Source organism: Peromyscus leucopus, chromosome 6, assembly GCF_004664715.2.
Source record: "Peromyscus leucopus breed LL Stock chromosome 6, UCI_PerLeu_2.1, whole genome shotgun sequence".
In the NCBI taxonomy this organism is placed as follows: domain Eukaryota; kingdom Metazoa; phylum Chordata; class Mammalia; order Rodentia; family Cricetidae; genus Peromyscus; species Peromyscus leucopus.
The window spans coordinates 38793000-38818791 of record NC_051068.1 but is presented as its reverse complement, the minus strand read 5'-3'; the positions used below and the strand labels follow the sequence as shown (position 1 = coordinate 38818791).

Genomic DNA, 25792 nt, shown 5'->3' with positions numbered 1-25792 from the left:
TATGTGTATGTATGTGTATATGTATAAAAATTTACATAGAAGAATGTCATGTTGAACTATCTGGATTTTAAATTTAAATTTATGTGAATAAAAAATTGAGAAACGCTTTTAGCAATCTGAAGTTTTTTTTAGTAGCATTTATTGTCAGCTTAACAAAAACATAGTTTCATGTTTTCTATCCAGTCTTTGATGCTGATGAACTATATGTATCAATTTTTTTCCATCTTATTAGGACTTGAACTATCCCAAGGGACACAGAAAAGCAAGTTCCATGTGTTTCCTAATGGCACCTTGTCCATCCGGAGGGTCAGTATTCAGGACCGTGGACAGTACCTGTGCTCTGCATCTAATCCTCTAGGCAAAGACCACCTTCATGTCATGTTGTCTGTGGTTTCCTATCCTGCCAGGATCCTGGAGAGACATGCCAAGGAGATCACTGTTCATTCTGGAAGTACTGTGGAATTAAAGTGTAGAGTGGAAGGTTTGCCAATGCCTACAGTTTCCTGGATACTTGCAAACCAAACAGTGGTCTCAGAAACATCCAAGGGAAACAGAAAGGTCTGGGTAACGTCTGATGGGACCTTGGTCATCCGCAATCTGAGTCTTTATGACCGTGGCTTTTACAAGTGTGTGGCCAGCAACCCAGCTGGCCAGGATTCACTGCTCATTAAGATACAAGTCATCACAGCTCCCCCAGTTATTCTAGAGCAAAAGAAGCAAGCCATCATTGGGGTTTCAGGTGAAAGTTTGAAACTGCCCTGCACTGCGAAAGGAACTCCGCAGCCCAGTGTTCACTGGGTCCTCTATGATGGGACTGAACTAGAACCGCTGCAGTTGACTCATCCCAAGTTTTTCTTATATTCAAATGGAACTCTGTATATAAGAAACATCGCTCCTTCAGACAGGGGCACTTACGAATGCATTGCCACCAGTTCCTCAGGCTCAGAGAGAAGGGTAGTGATTCTTACAGTGGAAGAGCGAGAGACAGTCCCCAGGATAGAAATTGCCTCTCAGAAATGGACAGAAGTGAATTTGGGTGAGAAACTACTACTGAACTGCTCAGCTACTGGGGATCCAAAACCTAGAATAATGTGGAGGTTACCATCCAAGGCTGTCATCGACCAGTGGCACAGGTAAGCCTTTCTGTTAGAATTATCCCTTTCATTTATTTAGCTTTACAGCTTCTAAAATGGGAAACAGCAAGGCTAGCAGTAGCTTCAAAGGCCACACATGATGCACAGGAAGGTGACTGTCTATAGAAAGGAACTCCATTTGACCTCAATGACTACAAAATCAGTCTTACATGCTTAACTCTGGGGTCCATATTCTTGGACAGTTGAGAACTATGGGAGGATCTTATTAGCCTCCATATTGGTGGCAGGCAATTTTTTTCCTTTTTTCTTTTCTTGTGGGCTGCTTTAAAAATGGTAACTGTGGGGGGCTGGAGAGATGGCTCAGAGGTTAAGAGCACTGACTGTTCTTCCAAAGGTCCTGAGTTCAATTCCCAGCAACCACATGGTGGCTCACAGCCATCTGTAATGAGATCTGGTGCCCTCTTATGGCCTGCAGTCATACATGCTGTATACATAATAAATAAATCTTAAAAAAATGGTAACTGTGTGAAGTTATTCATAATCTCCACATCAAAAAGAGAACTAGTGATAAGGTTGAGGCTCTAGGAACAAGATGTTCTGTATTTTACTCAGGACCTTCTCTTATCAGCTGCTTCACACTTTAGTTATGTCATAATCCTTTCTTTCTTAAGATTGCAGTGCACCTTATGAAAGGCACATTAAGATCTTCTCAGAGTGAAATATACTAAAAATTCCATGAACTTGATGCTATCAGATAGTTTTCTACTATCCTCTTTATAAATATTTGCTTTGAAAAGCATAATTTATAGCTTATGAATTATAAATTTTTGTTATGACTTTGTGTAATGATTTTCCATAATCCAGGAAAATATGTAGATGAACACTTTTTACTTACATTTATTCATTTATTAAAATATTTGTGCAATAAAAATTAAATATAGTATATATGAATTTATGTGGATATTGGAAATTAAGGGTTTTTTCTAGTGTTACGGTGAGTTGATACAGAATAAAATGAATAGATTTGTAATTCTTAATCCAAATGTCAATATTGATTTTCAGGTTTTTCAGGTATCAAAATTACTTTAAATGTTAAATTGTAATTCACTAAGATGTAAAGTTATAAGATGCTGAGCTGGAGAGTGTGAACATTAGAACCCACACACTTACATATATTTTCTCCCTTGTATGTGTCCCCATTCAATATCTTCAATGTTCACTTATCAGCTTTGCATTTAATTTCACAATACCAGCTCTCTCGTTTCCCCCTCAGAATTGCTGCAGCCACTCTGAGCCTTTGTGGTTCTTTATAAATTATAAGATTATTTACTTCTTAGAAGAAAGTGATTTGATTTTTGATGGATTTTTCACTGAACCCATAGATTAACCTTTTGACCTGGTAACATGGGACACCTTTTCATTTTTTGTATCCTCTAGAATATGTTTCATAATTCTCAATGTAGCAATCTTTTACCTTCTACTTTTTCCTAAGTAGTTTGGAGTGCTTTTTTTTTTTTTTTTTTTTTTTTTTTTGATCCCTGGGTTTTTGTTTGTTTGTTTAAGCAATTCATCATAGACATGTAAAGATGCTAGGTTTTGTATGTTGATTTTTTATCTTGCAACCTTACTGACTGTAAGTTATCAAAGCTTTCTAATGGAGTATTTTTACTTTCCTATGTAAAATAATGGCACCTGAAAACAAGGCTACTTAAACTTCTTCCTTTTTGATTTGGATGCCTCAGTTCTTTCTCCATTCTAATTCCTTTCACCAAGACTTTCTTGCTGTATTAAGTAAGAGTAGCAGGAACAGAGGGAGTCTTGTTCCAATCTAAAGAACACTTTAGCCTTTTCTTTCTTTTTTTTTTTTTTTTTTTTTTTTCGAGACAGGGTTTCTCTGTGTAGCTTTACTTTCTGAACTCACTTGTAGCCCAGGCTGCCTCGAACTCACAGAGATCCGCCTGGCTCTGCTTCCCGAGTGCTGGGATTAAAGGCGTGCGCCACCAACGCCCAGCCACACTTTAGCCTTTTCTAATTCAGTGTGGTATTGATGGTAGATTTTTCATATATAGGCTTTAATAATTTGTGATATATTCCTTCAGTATCTAATTTATTCTTATCATAAAAGGACATTAAACCTTACCAAATGCTTTTTCTGCATTTTTAAAGATAATTATATGGTTTTGTATTGATTCAAGTGTTATATTGTTTATTGATGTGCAAATGTGAAATCATCCCTGCATCTGAGGTTAATCCTAATTGATCATGGTCTATGTACACTTTGAAATGCTCAATTCAGTTTACTTGTATTTTCTTGAGAAAATTTACAGTTATGTTCATTGGGGATATGGGTCTAAACTTTTTTATTGTTGTGCTTTTGGTTTAGAATGAGGATATGCTGCCCCTTTAAAAATGTGTTGACAGAGTTCCTGGCATTTCTAATTTATACTTTAAGAAGAAATGCAAGTAACACATGTTCATAGAAATCATCAGTACAGCTGTCAGGTACTAGGATGTTTTTATAAAGATGGAAGATTTTTCATTACTGCTTCAGTATCATTACTCTGTATATATTTTCTTGATCAATTTTAGTAGGCTCTATACTTCCTGAAACTTGTCCAGTACTTCTTGGATTCATGTGATTTTGTCATATTATTCATAGTTGCTTTTAAAATATCTTTTGTAATTTTGTAGCATTAGGGTTCTCTAGAGGAACAGAACAGTAGAATATATATATATATATATATATACTGAATGAGGATGCAATTGGCCTCCATGACAAGGTCTGAGTAGCCCAACAAATGGGTGTCTTCACATTCATAAGGCTAAGAACCAGTTGCTCCACAGTTCCTGGAGCTGTATGTTCTCAGCAGCCCCAGGTTGGAACTGAAGGCCTAGTCTTCAGTTCACTTTGATAGACCAAAGCAGCTGACTGCTGATGTCAACAAAAAGTGGCACTGGCAGCATAGTAGATGAGCTCACTAGCAAGAAACAAGAGCAAGCAAGGCAAATGGCTTCAGCAACTTTTGCTCTGGACCTCATGTCTCTACTGCTGCTGAAAGATGCTGTCTACATTTAGGGTGGGTCTTCCCAACTCAATTAATCAAGAAAAAACCTCCTCCAATCATGCCCAGAGCCTAACCTAATCTAGACAACCTAGAAAACAGTTTATAGGTGTGCTTAGAGACTTGTGTCTTGGGTGATGCTGGACCCTATAAAGTTGACAACATTAACTATTGTTATCAGTTATGTTTCCTTTTGGATTTATGTGACTGTCTTTTTCTTTAAATTAATCTAGGTCAAGATTTAGAGATACTATTCCCCCCCCTTTTGGGGGGGGGTTGAGACAGGGTTTCTCTGTATAGCTTTGTGCCTTTCCCGGGACTCACTTGGTAGTCCAGGCTGGCCTCGAACTCATAGAGATCCACCTGCCTCTGCCTCCCGAGTGCTGGGATTAAAGGCGTGCGCCACCACCGCCTGGCTACTATTCCCCCTTTTTAAAGCACAAATTTCGTTGCCTTTTGCAATTTTTGTTTTTACTTTTTATTTGGGTATTTTTTTTCTTTAATTTTGGTTGGGTTTGTCTTTGTTTTTCTAAGTCCTTGAGGTTCCTATTGTTTGAAACCTTTTTTTTTTTAATTACATATTTTGGTATAAATGTTTCTCAAGACTGATTTTGCTGTACCACACAGATTTTGATATATTGTTGTAATTTTAATGTTCTTAAAAATTCCTTCTCCTTTTTCAGTTAGCTTAGCTCATTTAGGAGCATGTTATTTCATTTCCATATATCTATATACTTTTTCATTCTCATCAAATTTATTGCCCGAGAAGATAAACAATGATTTCAACTTTTAAAAATTTATTGGTACTTGACATATGGGCTGTCCTAGAGAAAATTCTACATGTTGATGAGATGATTGTGTATTATACTGGTTGGATGAAGTCTCCTAAAAATGTGTTAGGTCAGTTTTCTCTACAGTGTGGTCAAACTCAGATGTTTCTTAGTTTTTCTGTCTAGATTTTTTTTATCTATTGAGAAAGTTAGGTATTGATATTTATACTGCCCTGGACTTAATTCTTCACATCTATTATTTGCTTTGTATATTCAGTTGGTACCATCTCCAGTACAAATATTTACAACTGCTCTACCATCGTCTTAGTTTCTCTCTGTTGCTGTGACAAACACTATGACCAAAGCCATCTAGGAGAGGACACCATTTATTACAGCTTCCAGGTTATAGTCTAAAGTTGAAAGAAGTCAGGGTTGGAACTCAAGACAGGAACTTGAAGCAGGGACATGGAGGAATGCTGCTTGTTGGCTCACTCACTGGCTCATGATCAGCTAGATTTCTTATACAGCCCAAGAGCAGCTGCTTATGGATGGTGCCAATCAGGGAGAGCTGGGACCTCCCTTATCAATCAACAGTCTCCTTCAGACATACTCAAAAGCCAGTGTGGTGTGTAAATTCCATCATTTGAGACTCTCAGCTAATTTTAGGCTTTGTCAAGCTAACAGAGAAACAAAGACAATCTTGTCAAGTTGATACTTGTCTCGTCACTTGTATTTCACCTCAAGGTTCTTTTGAAAAGTTCCCAGCCCTCTCCTGAGCAGATAAGCTTGTTCTTATGTCACTGTTCTTCCAGTGTTAGTTAATGGAAGATATTACATCCCGTAACATCATTAGATCAGATTTGAGGCACCACTTTAAATCAGTTGTTTTTTAAAGGCTCTCTCTTTACCAGTAGCATTAACATTAACCAAGAACGTGACTCAGAAGCAGTAATTATTTTGACAAGGATTCTGTGTTTTTAGAAGTCCCTAAGGTAATTGTAATGCACACTAAAATTTGAGTCTTGGTCTCAAGTTTAATTATTCATAAGTAACCTGAAATATTTGTCAAGTACTGCAGTCAAAGCTTCCACATGTATTGAATCTGAATCTCTAGAAAGAGAAGCCAAGAAAGATGTATAAATTTGGCCCCGTACAATGCTAACACAGTTTATGGGAGATCCAACATATATGGCAGTAGTCCTTAGATTCTGCTACACGTGACAATCATGTAAAAAGCCTGATGCCTAGGCCAACCCCACATCACTTCAGTCAGACATTGTAGTCTTGGAGCGTAGGCTCCAAGTATTTCAGACTATACATGTTGAAGTTTTAATAATGCAGCCAAATTTAAGGAAAAAAATGGTTTTAGAATGCGTTAGGAGAGATTAATAACAGATGCCAGTGTGATACCAGACAAAAGACAGGCTTCCCTGTGATTTCAATCAAGTTCATCTGGAGATTTCCTCTGTAGAGTGGGGGAAATACTTGGAGATAAAACAAAGTCTATACAAAGTTATCTAGTAATTTCCTTTATTTGTGCACACATTATCATGATTTCACCTTGGCGTCTTTTCAGAGAAATTCCTTCCTCAGTTGAGAAAAACAAAAAGCACACTGTTCTTACATTATTCTATACATAGTACTCTCCAGGTCTGAAACTGACTTGAGCTGCAGAGTTGGGTAACAGTTATGCTTCAAGGAGTCCTGGGCTAGCCAGATGGCTCGGCAGGTGAAGGTGTTTGCTGCTGTCCTGATCTGTCTGCTCTTAATCACTGGAACATCTCTCCAGCCCCCACCAGCTGCTTTGAAGATGTGTTCATTTAGAAGTTTTGGGATCAACTAGATGGCTCAGTAGGTAAAGACACTCACTGCCAGGCTTGATGAGCCCAGTGTGTACACACACACACACACACACACACACACACACACACACACACAATGGATAACAATGTGGACTGAAAAATTTAAAATGTAAAGTTCTCACTTCGTAGTTTCATTTGCGTGTGTACCGCATGCTGTCAAAAAAGAAAAAAGGGGGTGACCTTGATTCTATTCTTAGCACTAAAAGCTAGGCTCACTTTTATCAGGAAAGATCTTCCATCTGGTAGTCAAATGTGGCAATTACAGGCAATGCACTGGCAGTCCAGTGTTGGAGCCAATCTGGAAACCAGTCCTTTTATAGGTGCCCAGACAGCAGCAGGCGCTTCAGCTTCTAATGAATTGTAGACTGGTGACCTCTGCAGCAGGCAGAGGATAAATTGGTCTCTAGTTAAATAACCTAATAACTGCCTCATTAATACATTGTAAAAGTATCATCAGGCAATAATTTAACACATACATATGAGTTGTTTTTCCTCATTAGTAGAAAAATTTTAATTTTTGTGGCTCCATTTGTTTGATACACAAAATGTCTAAGAATTTGCTACTTCCAGCATTCCTCTTACCATGAGCTGTTTCTAAAAATTATATAAAGGAGGTTCACTTGAAGTCTATTTGGGAAATAGCCACTGGTCTTAGGTAAATCATACCATGTTACAGAGTTTTTTCACGCAAATGGCTTAGATAACAGTAAGTGATTTAGATCTTCATTGTAACAGTCTAAGAAATCACCCATAAAGCTAATGCCATGTAACACACACACACACACACACACACACACACACACACACACACACACAAGGGGGGTCGACAGGATGTGGTAGAAATTGTGATAAACTTGATTGTGACAATTATTTTCATTTTATCTATATGTCACAATTTCATAAAAAATAACTTACGTGCATAAATACAGCAGTCATCTCCTGGTAAGGCTGGAGGGAGATAAAATCATACAAATAAGGCCATTTCTACATAGTATTCTATAAGTATGTATAAATTGGTATCAGATTTTAGTCTTTGCATCTGTTTATGTAAGGTGTGCCCATGTTCTTGTTGGTGTGTGTGTGTCTGGTGCAGAGGTAACTAAACAGCAGGTGTCTTCTGCAATCACTTTCTATGGACCCTGAACCTAGAGCTCATCTATTCAGCTACACTGGCTGTCTAGCATGCTCCAGGGATCCATTGTCTCCATACTCCTAGTGCTGGTGTTACAGATGCACACTGCCCTATCTACCTTTTAAGTGGCCACTGGAGATCCCATTCCAGGTCTTACCATTGTGCAACAGGCAGATTACTAACTGAGCTATCTCCCCAGCTCCATGTCTAGTCTTTGAAAACGGTGACATTGCCCACCGCAAGCAGCTGCATTTTCACATCTGTCCCTTTCCTTCTTAGAATGGGCAGCCGCATCCATGTTTATCCGAATGGATCCTTAGTTATTGGACCAGTGACAGAAAAAGATGGTGGTGACTACTTGTGTGTGGCAAGGAACAAAATGGGAGACGATCTGATCCTGATGCATGTCCGCCTAAGATTGACACCTGCCAAAATTGAACAGAAGCAGCACTTTAAGAAGCAAGTGCTCCATGGGAAAGATTTCCAAGTTGACTGCAAGGCTTCTGGCTCCCCTGTGCCTGAGGTATCCTGGAGTTTGCCTGATGGAACAATGATCAACAACGCCATGCAAGCTGATGACAGTGGCCACAGGACCAAGAGGTACACCCTCTTCCACAACGGGACCTTGTATTTCAACAAAGTTGGAATCGCAGAGGAAGGAGATTATATTTGCTATGCCCAGAATACCTTAGGGAAGGATGAAATGAAAGTCCACCTAACCGTTGTAACATCCATCCCACGGATAAAGCAAGGCGACGAGACCAACATGAGGATCAGGGTTGGAGACACAGCTGTCCTTGACTGTGAGGTCATTGGGGAACCCACACCAAGTGTATTTTGGTTGCTGCCTTCCAATGATGTCATTTCGTTCTCCAATGACAGGTACATATTTCATGCCAATGGAACTTTGTCCATTAATAAAGTGAAAGTGCTGGACTCTGGGGAGTATGTGTGTGTAGCTCGGAACCCTAGTGGGGATGACACTAAAATGTACAAACTAGACATTGTCTCTAAACTTCCACTAATCAATGGTCTGTACACAAACAGAACTGTTATTAAAGCCACAGCTGTTCCGCACTCCAAAAAACTCTTTGACTGCAGAGCAGATGGGATCCCAGCTCCCCAGATCAGGTGGATTATGCCAGATAATATTTTCCTCACAGCTCCATACTATGGAGGCAGAATCACAGTCCATAAGAATGGAACCTTGGAGATTAGGAATATCAGGCTTTCTGATTCAGCGGATTTTATCTGTGTGGCTCGGAATGAAGGGGGAGAGAGTGTGCTGGTGGTACAGTTACAAGTACTGGAAATGCTGAGAAGACCAACATTCAGAAATCCATTTAATGAAAAAGTAATTGCTCAGGTTGGCAAGTCCATAGCACTGAACTGCTCTGTTGATGGGAACCCACCACCTGAAATCATCTGGATTTTACCTGATGGCACACGGCTTTCTAATAGACCACAACATTCTTCGTATCTGATAGCAAGCAATGGTTCTCTCATCATTTATAAAACAACTCGGAACAAGTCAGGAAAGTATCGCTGTGCAGCTAGAAATAAAGTTGGCTATATCGAGAAACTCATCCTATTAGAAATCGGACAGAGGCCAGTTATTTTGACATATGCACTAGGAATGGTAAAAAGTGTCAGTGGAGAATCTCTATCACTGCACTGTCTGTCTGATGGAATCCCTAAGCCAAATGTCAAATGGACTACACCAAGTGGTCATGTCATAGACAGACCCCACGTTAATGGAAAATACATACTGCATGAAAATGGCACATTGGTCATTAAAGAAACAACAGCTTATGACCGGGGAAATTATATCTGTAGGGCTCAAAACAGTGTTGGCCACGCAGTGGTAACTGTTCCAGTGATGATTGTGGCCTACCCTCCCCGAATTATAAATTACCCACCCAGGAGCGTACTCAGGAGGACGGGAGAAGCAGTGCAGCTCCACTGTATGGCCCTGGGAGTCCCCAAGCCAGAGATTATCTGGGAGAGGCCAGGGCACTCCCTGCTCCCAAAGGCAAGAGAAAGGAAAACCCACGGAAGTAAGCCGCTTCCCCCACAAGGCACCCTGGTCATTCAGGATCTCCAAACCTCAGATTCTGGAGTCTACAAATGCACAGCCCTGAACCTACTTGGCACTGATTATGCAACAACTTACATTCAAGTCATCTGACAGGAAGTAAAACCAATACTGAACAGAGTCAACATCTGAAGGGTTTATTGTTTTTGTTTTTTTTGTGTTTTCTTTTTTTTTTTTTTTTGGAAGAAGTTTAATCAAAGGCAGCCATAGGCATGGAAATGAATTTGGATACATTTACAGTATTAAATTTACAATGGACATGCAAAAGAGACTTGTAAATAAATGCATTATGAACTGATGCCAAGTGTCTATGGATTTCAACGCGAACTCTTAACTTAAGGCACTTTGATTTTGCCAACAAATAACAGACATTAAGAGAAAACGATCCACTACAAAATAACAAACAGCTGATGCACCTGAATTTTCAGTAAAGAGACCTTTCTCTCACTATCAGTTGCCTAGTGTCCAACTTCTACCAGTGTTACAAACTTTGCACTCAGAATGGAGACAATGGGAAAGATTAAATTTGCATTCTATGTAAATCATCACATACAAATATTTTGTTACTGGTTTATAAACAGTTTGATAAAACCTACATAAAACAAGCACTGAACTGTTTTGCTTATGATTCAGTTTACCATTTGTTCACACTGAAAATTCTCATTACCCACATTAAAAAACAAATAAACAAAACAAAAGCTTTCTACATGTAAAGAGTTGCCTAATGCTCACACATCAGGAAATGTGAAAAGGGAGTTTCATATTTGTCCATACCTCTGTCACTCTGAAAAAGGCTTTACAAGTACAACGAAACTTCTTTGTAACTTTAAAACCTAGCTAAGGCACCCATTGTTTGGAGCCATTTGTAAGAAAGATTTTCTAAGGAGGAATTGCTCTTTTACAAGAGTCTAGATCTCTTATATATAATGAAGTTTCACTGTATTTAAAATTTGAATGTTGTTTCTTTTATATAATTAACTGTACTTATATTACATGTTTAATCCAACCCAAAGATAAATGGGGGTATCATAGATTTACCTCTTTTATTCTAAAGTCTGAGATTTTTCCAGTATAATTTCTCTGGCTTCTGTCCAAATATTCATCTATTTATGAATTGTAGGAGCCTTGTAAATGATAAACAAAAGCCACAGGTCTTATTCAGTCAGCTTAGAACACTGAAACCAAGGCCTTTGTTAGTTTGTGCCAATCATTTGAGACTTGACTCCACTGTGTCTCCATCATGCCTACTTTCTTTTGGCCCCTACCTCTGTCGTGATTGCTGTTAACATTGGTACTCTATGGCTGCCAGAGGTCAAATGATACCCACCTTCTAATTTTGGATGAGGAAAGGTAAATAAAACAAGCAATGCAACCCTAAAAATAATCAGCCTATAATAGAATACATATATAACCAGGAATTATGGTAAGTATACCCAATTCCATTATATTGCAGGGTCTGATCTTTAATAAGAGCTGGGCTTTCCATCTTAAGACAAATTCCTATCTGCAACCCACCAAGAAAATGACAAAGTTTTGCAACAGGGTTTTCCCTTATGACCACTTTGATACCAACCACATGCATTTGCTATGGGGGAAAAAGCCCTCTCAGAGCGCAGAATTAAATAGCAGTAAATATGATAGCTAAATTTAAAATTCCAGTTGCTTTCCTTATAATTAATGCACAGGGAAAAACAGCTCTAGGTTTTTCCTCATCTCCCAAAACATCTCATAACTAGAGGGCCTCAGCATGACTTATCTTCCTCATCTCAAGAAACAAAACAAATAGCAACAAAGGTATAAGCATTGCCTTCATGTGCAAACGGATTAATAAATTAATTTCTGCAAAGTGTAAAGTGCATACAAATGCTATGCAATTATCACACTCCTGCTGCTGTTTTCAATATTGAGCTACAAACTGAAACTGGCATTTTAACTATCAATAATCATTGATTAGAGACCAGAAAGGACAGGGTATGACTCACTCACTAGGCACAACATTCACACTTCGGTGGTTTTGCCAATGCAGTCATGTGGTCGATTACTTTGAAGAAAAATAGCTTGTGAGCTGTAAGAATGACTCTGGAGAGGAAAGCAAAGCTGACCTGTGAGACCACTGAAATGTACTGCATTGTCTGAAAGCAGATAAATGGTCACTGAGTGGAAAGAATGGTCTTTAATGTTTGGCAAAGTCTTTTCCAGCCCAGAGTAAACACAAAACAAGCGGGCTGGAGGGGTATATTTCACAGTGTACAAAGCAGTTCACATGGATGTTGCCATGGCAAAGTAAGCAAACATGTATTTGAGGTCATTTGAATGAGTCAAACTTTGCAATGAGTAACTCACCTAGGAAGATATAAACTATCTATATAATGATCTGTAAAAGAAATTATCTAAAGTTGTACTAACTACATTTTTTAAAAAGTAGTTCTACATGGTTTGCTCTTCATAGACAATCTATTCACAGTATGCTTGACTACATGACATGTGAAATCATATGGCAAAAAGAAAATGAACCCAACAAAAAACATGGGAAGATCCCTACATATGTCTTAAAATGCCCTGCAATTTTCACATTCAAAATTTTATGCATCTAATTCTAAAAAAATATTATATGGAATACTCTTAAGTTACACAAACTGATAATAATTTACTGTATTTTTTCACTCTAATAGGAGCAAATTACCACATACTTGAACAAAGTTAAAATAGTTACTATTTCTTTATAATAAATTTGATGTATAATTTACTTTACTTGTGCTTTTTGCACCAGTTTATAAATACAGTATAAGCAATACACAACAAGACAGACACCAACATTAATAATTAAATTCAAAATAGCAAATACTTACCATACAAAATTAACAGTAAGTACACCTTTGATGAATACCAGAGCCTTCTGGACTGGGGAGCCAGAGCCTCTGGAAACCAAGTCAAGTCTAAACACAGTAGAATCCAAGGCCAGCTGTGAGACTTGTTTTTGTTTTTGTTTTTTTTTCTCAAGTTGGCATGAGGTTCTGAAGAACCAAAACTGGACAGTTATTTTTACCAAAACGGCAGTAAATAATAAATGAACCGATTCCACCGTGGCTCTTCCAGCCTCCAGCAGTTCTATGTTGTACTTCCATGAAGAATCTGGTGAAAGATCGTGCCACTGGAAACAAAGGGGAGTGCAGCCACTTCTAAGAGGCTCCCACGCATCTCAGGGTGGCTCGCGCAGAAGCCCCGCAGAAGCAGAAGTACTAAGCAACAATCTGTTTCAGCACCTTTGGACCACAACAAAAGCAAAGCAAAGTCCTTCATAAATGTGAACAAAGTTTATAAAGTGCTTATGAAATGATCAACATTTCAAATTAGAATGATGCAAATAAATGAAAAGCGAGTGTGTCATACTCCTGTGAGAACTGCCATATCTTTCAAATCAGTAGTTTGGTCCACCACAGGTTAAAAAAAATCATTAATTAATACATAAATATTCAAACCTACCGTAATTCATTCTTTATGTAAATATGAGATAAAAAAGCAACAGTTTCAAAAGGTCTGCCACCACACTATCTGGAGTAGGCCTGCATGATCCACATTTTAAAACTTATTTTGAATATGATAAGACCAAACCACAACTTCTTTACTTATTTAAATACCTCTGCATGAAATGGAGCACAAAATATAGGAAAACATAAATAACTCAAAGACCAAAGAAGACTTCTTATGATGACTAATAAATATGATTTTCTGTTTTTCAGTGCAAACATAAACATCACGTCTTCTCTTTCAGATTCAAAAGTGTGAAGGATGCGCACAGGGAGTCACTCCTTGCTGTGGCTGGTTACCTAGGAGAAAAGCAGAGTTAATAGTTGGTGCAAATTTGTGGGGCAGATAATGTTTCCTCATTGGTACTCCTCTCAATGACAGTGTCCAGTATAGGGGAAGAGACCAACTGGCTAGACCCTGGGCCAATAATCACATAGGGAGACCAAATGTATTCTGTAGAGGGGTCAGAGTCTAACACCTGCCAATACAATGCCTTGGGATTAGAGGCACTGACTGACTAATTTGAAGTGTTCAAGAGCTGTGTTCCAGCCTATGGTAGACAGCAGAGCAAACAGACATGCTCTTCAGATCAGCGTGCCACACACAACTCCTCAGTACTGACTTATAAACACTATAACGTCAATCTCTGCCTTCAGATTGTATTCTCGGCAAGAATTTTACCTTGAAAATCTCACTATATTTCATTGTTTTAATCACAAATTATTTAATAAAGCATTCCTACTAAGCAACAGTTGGGAAAAAACTGATTTTACTTGATATAACCAAAATTAAGCAAGGCTATAAGAAAACAAAGACATATATTTCAACTTTGAAAATGAAAAAAATCTCATGTACGTATTCACTGAACATGGTGATGTGTTACATAAAGACACAAACAAGTATGCTGAAGACCAAAAAAAAAAAAAAAAAAAAAAAAGAAAGAAAAGAAAAGAAAAGAAAGAAAAAGAAAAAGAAAGAAAAATCAAGATATTAAGTATGACGGATAGGGACCCAAGGAGTAGCGGTTGCAGGAATTCTCTCTGTCAGGAAACCAACATGCAGAACAGACAGGCAGAAAGCTGATATATACTACCCGTCAGCCACAAATGGGTACGACACCACTGTCAGCATGCAGTGGACTTCACTTTACAACTCAGAAACAGTGAATCTGAAGGCCGGGGGTTAAGTGTTTGTCTTCTTCCTCTGCACAGATGGGAAAACGTGACCCCGTCAACAATGGCCTTGTCGGCAAAGACCTCAGGTCTTCTAACTCCAGGCCAGACTCCAAGCCACTGTGTTTCACAGAACAGAGTGCTCGCTCCCATTTCTAAGAGGACTCTGTCCTGGGATTCCAGTAGAGAGGTGATCCAACTCACGAGCACGGGCTGGATTTCCCCTTTCACAGCGGTGCTAGTGTCGTGAAACTGGCCCCTGGGCATGGAGTTGTAGTCAAGCAGCAGAACATGTGTCTGGCATGCAGGAAGCCCGGGGTTCTGTACTCAGCACCATAAACCAAAACCAAGAGGGAAAAATGGGAGTCTAGCTGTGCTTTGAGAAGTTCACATAGAAGCAATAGGGAAATACTGAATTAAGGGAAAAATTGTGGCTTTTCCAGGCAAGGAAACAGGTTAAGTGCAAAGCCAATCAAACTAAAATAAGATAAAACACCTTAGACTAAGGTAAACATGAAAAAAAACCTATGTACATATGTATGTATGTACGTATGTATGTATGTATGTATGTATGTACATATGTATGTATATATGTAACAAAAAGCAGTCAAATAGAGAGGCTATCAACTTGATAGTGCAGGTATGGGAGGGGTTAACGGAAAGTAGCTGAGAGATGCTAAACAGAAGGGGAGAGGGAATTCAATATTAAATTATATTTCAATTAAAACATAATTAAAATGGCACTGAAATCGGGAGTCAGATATCAGGGTAAGAATGATCAGAGAAGCAGAAGAAGTCCCAGTGACCTCTTCTCTCTTCCTTTCCTCATTTCAAAAGGGCTGTGCTCTCTCTCTGCCTCGCCTTACTACTTCCTGTCTCCTATTTGTCCTGCCCTCCAAAACCTCTATGGTTAACTGGTCAGCTAGTGGCTAGCTCCGCCCGCTAACTCAAAGCAAACTTTATTGTCAGAATGTGATCAAAATATCACACACCAAGGTGCAGAGAACCCAGTGTCGTTTCTGAGGAGTTACCACCGCGCCGGGCTTGTTGCTGCTGGTTTCCAGGTCTCCCCCGCTCCATGTGAGACAGGTACTTACTAGAAAGCTGCTTCTGGAGCTGTCGCACCAGGGCGGCTGTCTGTTGCTGCTGCTGGGTCTGCTGCAAGCCTTGCCTGGGGAACTGCAATGGCAACAAGTAGAACGGTGAATCAGCCACCAGGCTACACAAGGCAGAGGCCGCACCGTGGGGTGTCTAATGAACTTTCCCACACCTCAAGAGAAAAGGCTCATGCCCAGTGTGGATAAACTGGATCCTGTCTGCTGTACTGTACATGCAGCTGATAAACAGTGGCGTTCACGCAGGCATTTATTTCTCGAGTCTCTAGGTCCACACTACAGAGGTAGCCTACTCACTTCAAGACCATTGTCATCTCACTCTTCAGCAGCTGGAGGCACATCCTAACAGCCCGGGTCCCTCTCGTTGAAAGCTCTCTGGTGTGGAGATCTGTCCAATGCCAACAGACCCACCCCATGGACAGACAAGAACCTGTGAGGCAGAGCATGCCCTTGCTAGTGGGACCTCATCTGGGCCATGACCTCCACCTGCCAGCCAGGACAGGGTGGGCAGAGCTGAACACCAAGAGCTCAGGCTTTAAGGGGTTTTCTCCTAGTGCTGTGTGAGGGAGACCAGAAGTACAATATGAGGAATGAGGAACTTACACTACAGTTCTTTCCATCAGACTCACACAAGAAACTGTGGCTAATGTTCAAGGGTGGAGGGGGACTGATCAATATTTGGCAGAAGAAAAATGATTTTTGATTAGAATCACCAGCCATACTGTGTCATTTCTGAACTGCAGATGTCAGACCACAGCTCTTTCTTGTGCGTCCTTCTTTCTCCTTGGCTGCCTTCTTGCTGTCTGGAAACAATTGGGATGCTCTGAAACAAGTCTCCCTTAGTCATATGCAGAGTACTGGTCCCTTCCCATTTACCTCAGTCTGTGCTCTCTTTGCCCATCTACCTGTATGGAATGCACTCAGCAGGCTGGCACAGAACCCTAGAGAGCACCCCAGGAAATGGAAGGGAATGAGCAGGACCAGGCTAGGAAGGAGCACAGTAAAGCTTTGCTTTATTTTGCCATCTTTTTCCACAGTAGCTCTCTGTTGGCCAAGTGCATCCAAGGCAGGAAGGCCCAGGTTCTCCCTGGCTCTCTCCATCTCCACTCTTCTGCCTCCATGAGGCTTAGAGGCCTGATATGCCTGTAAGACATTTGAGTTGCTTTTCCTTAATCTGCCTCACATCTCTGAGGAGTTTTAAAAAGACCATTCTCAATGTGAATGCAACATAATTCTGTCTTCCTTGAAGATTAAAAGTAGCCTAGGATTGTAAGCAGTGTAGGAAATAAAAATACAGAATGCATAGCTAACTGCAAATTTCAGATAAACAATGAATAATTTTTATTTCACTAATATTTAATATTTCATGTGACAAAAACTGCATTTAGTTCAAGTACCCCAAGAGAATATTTGAGATAACACTTTAGCTAATTGCTTGCCTGAAATTCAAATATAACTGAAAGTCCTAATCTAGACAGTATTGCCAAGCTGACTCTTAAGTGTATATGACACCTAAAGCTGATAGGCCATTTCTAATTACCCACCCCCCTCGCCTCCACATACAGTTCTGGGAAAACAGAATAAAATTCATCCTTTTATATGGAGAAGTCAGGAAGGTAAGTGCTTTCTTTTTAAGTCAACAGTTTCTATGCTTACCCAGAATCCTCTTTAACAATTCCTTCTCTGTGCCATGCACTCTACTAGGCATTATAAGCACATATTGCCACACTTAACCCTGATGTAGGATCGACCACCCTAAATTTGTCCCAACTATTTGCGACAGCTGTGTTTGAATTCAGCGTGTGTCAAAGGTTAACTCTCTCCATGTCATGAAGGGCTTTAGCCCTCCCCACACACTGCACTTAGGCAGTGAGGTATCCACATGGCTGCTTTATTTGGAAAACACGGAAAGAGCTGAATGTCTGTTTTAGTCAGCTTTTGCTGTTTACTCTTGCATTTTTGGAGGTATTTGAATTTGGGCAACAAATACAAAGGACTATGAACCTTTACTACTAATATTCTCATGATACAGATTAGAATTGTGTCATTTGGCTTCTGAATCCCACGGGCATTCTCAAAACTATCTCAACTTCTCTGAACAGAACATATGAATTCCTTGAGGAAGACTAGTATAACACTTTTGCCTGTGGTCAAAATTACAGTAACTATGAACTATTGCTGCTGTTGTGTCTATTTTTGAAAAGCAAAATGCAATACAATGGGATCTTTACCTAAGGACCACTGTTGAGGTCACCTAATTAAGACAGTGTAAAATGAAAAGAAAATGCTTAATAGCATAGTGTGAATAATATTTCCTTAAATGTTGGAAGCAGCTTTAAAGAAACGATGAACTACATCTGTTAAATGGAGTTAAAGGTAATTTAATCATAACCTATGAACCTTAAAAAGACTGTAAGTCAACAACTAAAACTAGGACACACAGTGAGCCACCACACACATTTCCCCAGGATGGACAGAGTCCACTGTTTGCTGTCCTTCCTTTACAGAAAGCAAACGACACAAGCATGGCCACTAAGTTGTCACCATTCTTAACTGATGGCCATGGGGTTTTCTTAACTTTTCATGCTCATTTCACAGTAAAGTTTCCTGATGACATCTTAAAGAGGTGACAATTTCTGTCCTAAGGCAATTTTGACCTTAAAAACATTTTATCACAGTATCAACTTGGTCAAGGGTGTTGGTAGTCACTGTCTACCATACCCTGACTAATGCTACTAACTAAAGGGGACCAAGAGAGGTAACAGTAAAAGGTAAGAGATTAATACTGACTTTCAAGGTCACTTACATGCAAGCTTTCCACCATGGGCTCCCCGCATTTCTCTATCTTTTGATCTCTGTTAGGGCTTCAACTATATCATTCAAAATAAAAAAGCTACAGTCCTAAACCCCAGGACCTTAGATTGTGACCTCACTTGGACAGACAGCCTTTCCAGAAGCAACCAAGTCAAAATGCACTTATTATAATGGAATCTAATACAACACGAATGGTATCGTCATCAAAAGGGAAACACGGGCGCACTGGTGCAAACCGCGAGAATGTCATGTGAAGCTGGAACAGAGCCTGGATGCTAAAGACAGCTAGTGCACTGTGGGAAGCTGGAGCAGAGGTATGGCACAGGCTCACCCACCAACACGCAGCAGGAACCAACACTGCTGACTCAGGATCTTTCACTTCCAGTTCCCAGAACAGAGAACTTTGTATGACAGTCCTAGCAAACCAGTACAACCTCTTCAGCTCTTCAGCTAAAAAGATAACACCACCATATGCTACTTGCCATGTACAACACTGTCCTTCAGCCATTTCCTATGCTTTTCTGTCCCCTGATGGCAAAGAGTACAGTGGAGAGACTTCCATGGCATGCTCCCTAACACCTGACAGGGTGCTGGCCTCTACTGAATATACCAAATAAGCACTTACTGAACTCCATTGTAACCATTGGCAGACAGTGAGTGGCAGGGCAAGTGACCAGGAGGGTGGTAACTGCTACTTACTCGTCCCTTCATGCAGCATTAATCAGAACCCCAGAGGAGTCCAAGCTCACCTCTCCTCAGCAGCCAGCTCATCACCCTCTTCTCCAAAGACAGGAACTGAATGGGGGAGCAGGCCCGAACCAAGAGTTAGATCTGCTAGAGATGTTTATTATGAATAGAATCCAAGGTGTTTAAAAAATAGTGAATCTCAGTGAAAGCAATCAAAAAGGAAATGTGAATTTTTTTCTTAAGTTTACTGAGGCCTTTGTTATTGATATACACAAGTAGTTAAAAAGTAATTAAAAATATTTTTAACTTGTTTTCTATTATGAGACAACCAAAAAGAGGTATAGAATGCATACCAAAATACCTTTAACTATTAATTTTGAAACTAGCAACAGTCCAAATTTTTAACAGCAGAGGAATGGTTCAGGAACTGTAAAAACACGACTACATCATCACCACCATCTTTTAAAAGTATGTGTATACCCAGGTGTAGTAGCACATACTTTTAACTCCAGTATTGAGGAGGCTGAGGCAGGCATCTCTGTTAGTTAGAGGCCAGCCTGAGCTAATAGTGAAATCCAGGAGAGCCAGAACTACATAGTGGGACACTGTCTCAAAAAAAAGGGGGGTGGTGGTGGTAATGAGAAGGCTGAGCTGTTAAAGGCTAGGCTCAGAACTAATAAATAAATAAATATCATAGGTGCCCAAGAGTACTATATAACGGATACCTAAGAAAGAATTATGAAGATATGAACATCTAACAGTATAGACCATGTCTATAATTTCTAATGCTGAAATTGAACACTTAGATGTGAACATTTTAAGTTTCCTAGCCCTTCTTAACACACACACACACACACACACACACACACACACACACACACACACACACACACACACCATTTGGTCCCTGTGCTATAACTCCTGCTTGAATTATTTAGGAGAGACTGCTCTCTATGGAAACAATACTGTGTTTTAATGAGAAATTAAAGCATTCTGCCAAATACGAAAAAAAAAAAATGTAAACCACCCACTACATATCTCCATTAAATTTATTATTAATACTTTTATTTCTCTTAAATTACTTTCTCATGAGCATAATGAGAAAAAAAATGTCATCTTCCATGTTCTGAATTACCTGCTCAGTCCTTGGGAAGGCAGTATGTTAAAGCCAGTGGATAAAACACAATCTATATCATTGAAAACCACCAGTACTGCCTTAGAAATTCTTATATAATTTGCATGTTCTTTACACACTATAACTGAGGTCAATAGTTACAGAACTATGGTCTGAGTATAAACGTGTCAAGTTCCCTCTGATGGGCTATGCTTCCATGCTAGTGAGTCACTGGAGTATCTCACTGACGTCACATACCTCTGTTGCTGCTTTAAACGACATCTGGGAGGTTTAAAGAAATTTTCCTTCCAGACCTAGAAATACAGTTGAGTAACAGAATTATGCTTCTTTGTTTACCCTATACCAAACAACTACTACAGCTGAAGCATTTGGTACTGCCATCCACCAGGAATTATGCAGCACATGCTATGACCAGAGCTAGTGTTAGACCTTCAATAAGTCCTTTTATAGTTCTCAAATGTGTGGTTTGAATAAGAATGGTCTCCAAAGGCTTATATGTTTGGACTGTTTATGAAGAATTATGGGGAGTAGCCTTTTTTGGAGGAGATATGTCACTGGGGGTGGGCTTTGAGGTTTTAAAAGCTCATGCCAGACCCAGTCTTGTGTTCTCTTTCTGCCTCTGACCTGCAGATCAGACGTTAGCACTCAGCTACTGTTCTAGCCTCATGCCTGCCTAATGGCTGCAGGCCACCTCACCATGACGGTCACAGACTGAGCCTCTGAAGCTGTATGCAAGTCCCCAACAAAATGTTTTATGTTGCCTTCATCGTGGTGTCTCTTCTCACCAACAGAGAAGTAACCAAGACATCATATATCATATTATATATGAACTGAGGTAAGATTTAGTAACAGGTAGAAGAAAATCACTCACCCAACCCTCAACCTACCCCGTCCCCCAATGCAAAGCCTACTGTAGAGGGCAGAGGTTAACACCCAACATTATTCTCTGTCACTTTCTCACCTATATTTTTGAACCTAGAGCTCACCAGTGGCTAGGCTGATAAGCCAGTGTGCTCTGGCAATCCTGCTGCCTCCACTTGCCCAGTGGTGGAGCTGCAGGCACACACTGCCATGCCTGGCCTCTCGTGTGTGGGTGCTGGGAATCTGAAGTCAGATTCTCGTGCTTTTATGCCAAGGACTTTTCCAAATGAGCCATCTCTTCAGCTCCTAAAGCCATTTCTTTTTAAAGCAACAATGGCATATCTTAGGATGGCAGCTATGTATCTGTGTGACTGAATGTTTAAACTTATCTATAAGAAAAAAAATATTGACTATAAATAACTATAGGTAATTTAAATACAGAATTTTATTATTTGTGAGGAACATAGCATGCATATTTCATTTAATTACATATCTGAGTCAAAAGTTTAAAATATGAAGTAATTATCTGTAGCGAAAGTTTTCCTGTGTCCCACCCAGTCCGCAGCCGCTCAGACCCAAGTAAACACACAGGCTTATATTAATTAAAACTGCTTGGCCATTAGCTCAGGATAACTACTGACTAGCTCTTACACTTAAACTCAGCCCATTTTTGTTAATCTATATGTTGCTACATGTTCCATGGCTTTACCTGTGTGCCATTACATGCTGCTCCATGGATGGTGGGCTGGCGTCTCCTGACTCAGCCTTCCTCTCCCCGAATTCTCTTTGTCTGCTTATCCCACCTATACTTCCTGCCTGGCTACTGGCCAATCAGCATTTTATTAAACCAGTGTACAAAAGCATTATCCCATATCAATTATCATATATTCAGTAATAATTGTAGTTCTAAATTTAAAGTTTGTATTTTTGTTAAAATGGTACTGTACAAACATTTTCTTGTTAGCAATTGCTAGCTATACAAGTTACCATTTTCAAATTATTGGGTCCCTTACCTTTAATAGTAAAGGACTCATTTGCACCATAAATCACTAGAAGGGCATAACTATGTGATAGTTCCTTCGATTAGTATCACACATAACACTGCAGTAACAAGAGCACCACAGCATGAGAACCTCTGTTTTATATTAGGATGAAAAAAGTTAGGATTTTCCCAGTTACCATCAAATGTTCTAAATACTCAACACAACCTATCTGCAGAAACTTTGGTTTTCTGTCAAAATACCTTTAGAATGTCTTGTGTAGAGAAAGAAAACACTGAGACTACTCTTAAGTTTCCTTCTCCTACAATAACCTATTCAACAGAAAGAACAGTTTTTATTGTTTTACAGTCTCAGCTCCCACTGAGCTACATCTTTAGCCTTAGGTTTTTTAAATCAGCAAAATTCATCTGATGCTATATAATAACAAATACTCAGTACAGGTGGATGAAGAACGTAAACAGTTCCTAATAGTGGCAAATTTTTAAATCAAAGAGTCAAACACTAGATTTCACTTTAAAGATATGCTTTCTGGGGATGGAGAGATGGTTCAGCATTAAGAGTCAACACTGCTCTTCCATATGACCTGAGTTCAGCTCTTTACACCCAAGTCACTTCAGGCAGCTGACAACTGCCTTTATCTGCAGTTCCAATGCCTTCCCTTGTCTCTGTGTGCACTATACTCACACAAATATACAGATAATTAAAACAAATACAATCCTCTTAAAAACCTTTCTTTGTATATTGAAACATAACTTAAAGAAAGACAAACAACCAAGGGAACGTTCTCCCTTTGAGTAGAACATCAGGCAATAAAAACAAAACAGCATTTGGATTGGAAGTAAGCATTTTTCTCCTTCTACAGCAGAAATGGAAAGAGATAGTTAGCCATTATCAACACTGGTGAGTGAGTGTCTAATGGGCAGTAGGACAGATTGGCTGAAACCATTCCCATATATTATACATTACTTAAAAAGGAGTAGTTGGTAACTTTATGGTGGAAAACGATCGGACACCACCTCCACAGCGATTATAAATATTCTTGTGATGCACTGACGGGTCACTGCAGCATATCTTCATTACGAAAACTAGGTGATGTCAAGATTAAGTAGTAAATTAGGCTGAGTAACATTTGAAAAATAAACAGCTACCCCATCATCACTAAGACAAAGTGTGGGGCACTTTGTAATTGTTGCAAACTCTATATGGGAAAAGCAGACAGGGAAGCCGAATAGTGTATGCTGAAGCAGAGCCAGAAAAACGCAGGCAGTGAAGGATACCAAAGTACCACTGCTGTAATCTGCAAAAACCCATTTATCCATCATAATATCGCATCAGCGTTCAACTTCCTGACTTCGTAGATCACAGCCAGGGATTTTGATGTTTGTGCAGTGCTAAGGCTCTAACCCAGGGCCTCACTCACGATAGGCAAGCACTCTACTAACTGAACTACACCCCCACCCATCTTGCTCTAGGGGAAAAAAAAAACCCAAATTGAAATATTTAGCATTAGAGGTCCATGGCTGTAGCTTACTGATGTGTGGAGATCAGGAAACACATAAGCTGGAACTAAAGGAAGAGAGAGAATCGCAAAGCAAATGCGGCAACAGGGCACTGAGTGGGCACAGGTGAAGGACACGGGGAGATCCTCTGTACTCTTCCTGAAACTTTCTGTGGGTTTGACCTGTGTCAAAAACAAGTTAGAACTTACTTCTAAGCCGGGCGGTGGTGGTGGTGCACGCCTTTAATCCCAGCACTCGGGAGGCAGAGCCAGGCGGATCTCTGTGAGTTTGAGGCCAGTCTGGGCTACCGAGTGAGTTCCAGGAAAGGCACAAAGCTACACAGAGAAACCCTGTCTTGAAAAAACAAACAAACAAACAAACAACAACAACAAAAGAACTTACTTCTAGGTGGAACACTGGGCCTAAGAGCAGTACTCCATCTGAATGTCTTTTTTTAACAGTATTTCTAAAAAGCAGTCCTAACTAGCTTTATGCTCCTAATGACAAAGAAGCAAGTTTCATACTGCCTCTACTTAAAAAAAAAATCACTGAAGTAGATTGCAATAAATGTCATAAATATTTTTAAAACAAAAATAATCAAAACTGGAAAAAGCTAGAACCTTGGTATGAAGGAACTGAAAACAGGGGACTCAGCTAGCCAAAGCAGCATGTGTTCTGTGCTAGGGGAATCCTTACTAGGCTGATACCACAGTAGGATCCTGCTTGGGTCAAGGCTAAACCAAGTCATTCTACCCACCCCCTTGCCAATGTGCTGCCATGGCTCCAGGCTACCTTTCTTTACTACAGGTCTGTGATGCTGTTTTTCAAATCCGCTGGTGACACCCACCTGCACTGGTGCTTCCCAGTGGCAATGAGGACAGCAACCTACAAGCCTCAGGTAGAACAAGCCACTGAAAATCACTGGAGCTTTCGAACCTCCATATTACGTATCTGTTCCCAAATTCAGTTTGAAAATTGAAAGAAGTGGACTGTAGATTATGAACAACATGCAAATTTTTGCAGAAAATACTAACTGGGTAAAAACAGATTTTGTTTAATTATTAAGACCACATTTTACAAAGTACTTTCATGCTCTCTAAGAATGATGTAAAAAAAAAAAAACTAAGTAAGATAATCTTAACATATATATGAAATTACTCTTTACTGTTTATAGAAAATGTCTTAATATCTCACTGGTAAGATTTTCATCCATTGAATGCTCTACATTTTTTCTTCAAAAAGGAAAATGGTGTTATTTATTAAAGCAAAAATTTTATTTGAATATTGAAATTTTTATTAGTATATATTAATTATTCATTAAAAAGCAAATATGCCAACTACTATACCAACAAAACCCTGACAGAATTATAGGGAAACTGGTCAGGCATATTTTATTCTGAAATTTTCATGGCTATGGACAATGCACCTGCTTTAAAGGAGAAACCCACATCCTGGTTCCAAAACACCAGGCCTTACCAAAGGCTGCTGGGGCTGCATTGCTTGGAGACCAAGGGCCTGACTCTGGGGCTGTGAGGGCTGCTGGGGCTGGGGGGCCTGCTGGGGCTGCTGCATCTAGAAAGAAAGAAAAAGATTATGGTAGACCCTTGAAATTGTGGTGTTAGGACACGTCTGAATAGCCTTTACTAATATACATTTTTATCCATTCCATTGCAGCAAAATGATGGGGGATATATTCTCAAAAATGTGTCATGGGTGATTCTTGCATTGTCTGAACACTGTATGATGTACTTAGAAAAATATAGGTAGTGTAGCCAACCACATTCCTGGGCTGTATGATACACTGGATAGCTTATTACTAGGGCCACGATGAACAAAATGAAATAAGATTGTATTAGGCACAAGATAAATGATGCAATTTAGAGGCATGGAAAACACAAGGTGCCTAAGGCTGCTGCTGCTAAGACACAGCAAGCATACTGTTTTACTGTGAACTGTTTCCCCCTA

General features: G+C 39.6%; 2 protein-coding genes across 13 annotated transcripts in view; one reads left to right on the top strand and one right to left on the bottom strand.

Moving 5' to 3' along the window:
* The window catches only part of Igsf10 (immunoglobulin superfamily member 10), a 28513-nt gene extending 17880 nt beyond the window's left edge, over positions 1 to 10633 (top strand). Inside the window, 2 exon segments of the mRNA XM_028882174.2 lie at positions 233 to 1133; positions 8200 to 10633. Of these exon segments, the coding sequence (XP_028738007.1) occupies positions 233 to 1133; positions 8200 to 10108 (2810 nt within the window). The 3' untranslated portion in view covers positions 10109 to 10633.
* A 2108-nt stretch (positions 10634 to 12741) lies between these two features.
* The window catches only part of Med12l (mediator complex subunit 12L), a 344347-nt gene continuing 331296 nt past the window's right edge, over positions 12742 to 25792 (bottom strand). For 10 of the 12 annotated variants that reach the window (XM_037206612.1, XM_028882182.2, XM_037206618.1 and 7 more), the window contains 2 exons: positions 25304 to 25399; positions 15638 to 15894 (listed from right to left, as the gene is read on the bottom strand). In XM_037206612.1, coding sequence (XP_037062507.1) covers positions 15700 to 15894; positions 25304 to 25399 — 291 coding nt within the window. In that variant the 3' untranslated portion in view covers positions 15638 to 15699. Of the gene's footprint in view, positions 13843 to 15637; positions 15895 to 25303; positions 25400 to 25792 lie in introns of those variants that run through there. The other 2 variants (XM_037206616.1, XM_037206619.1) reach the window with 1 other exon arrangement.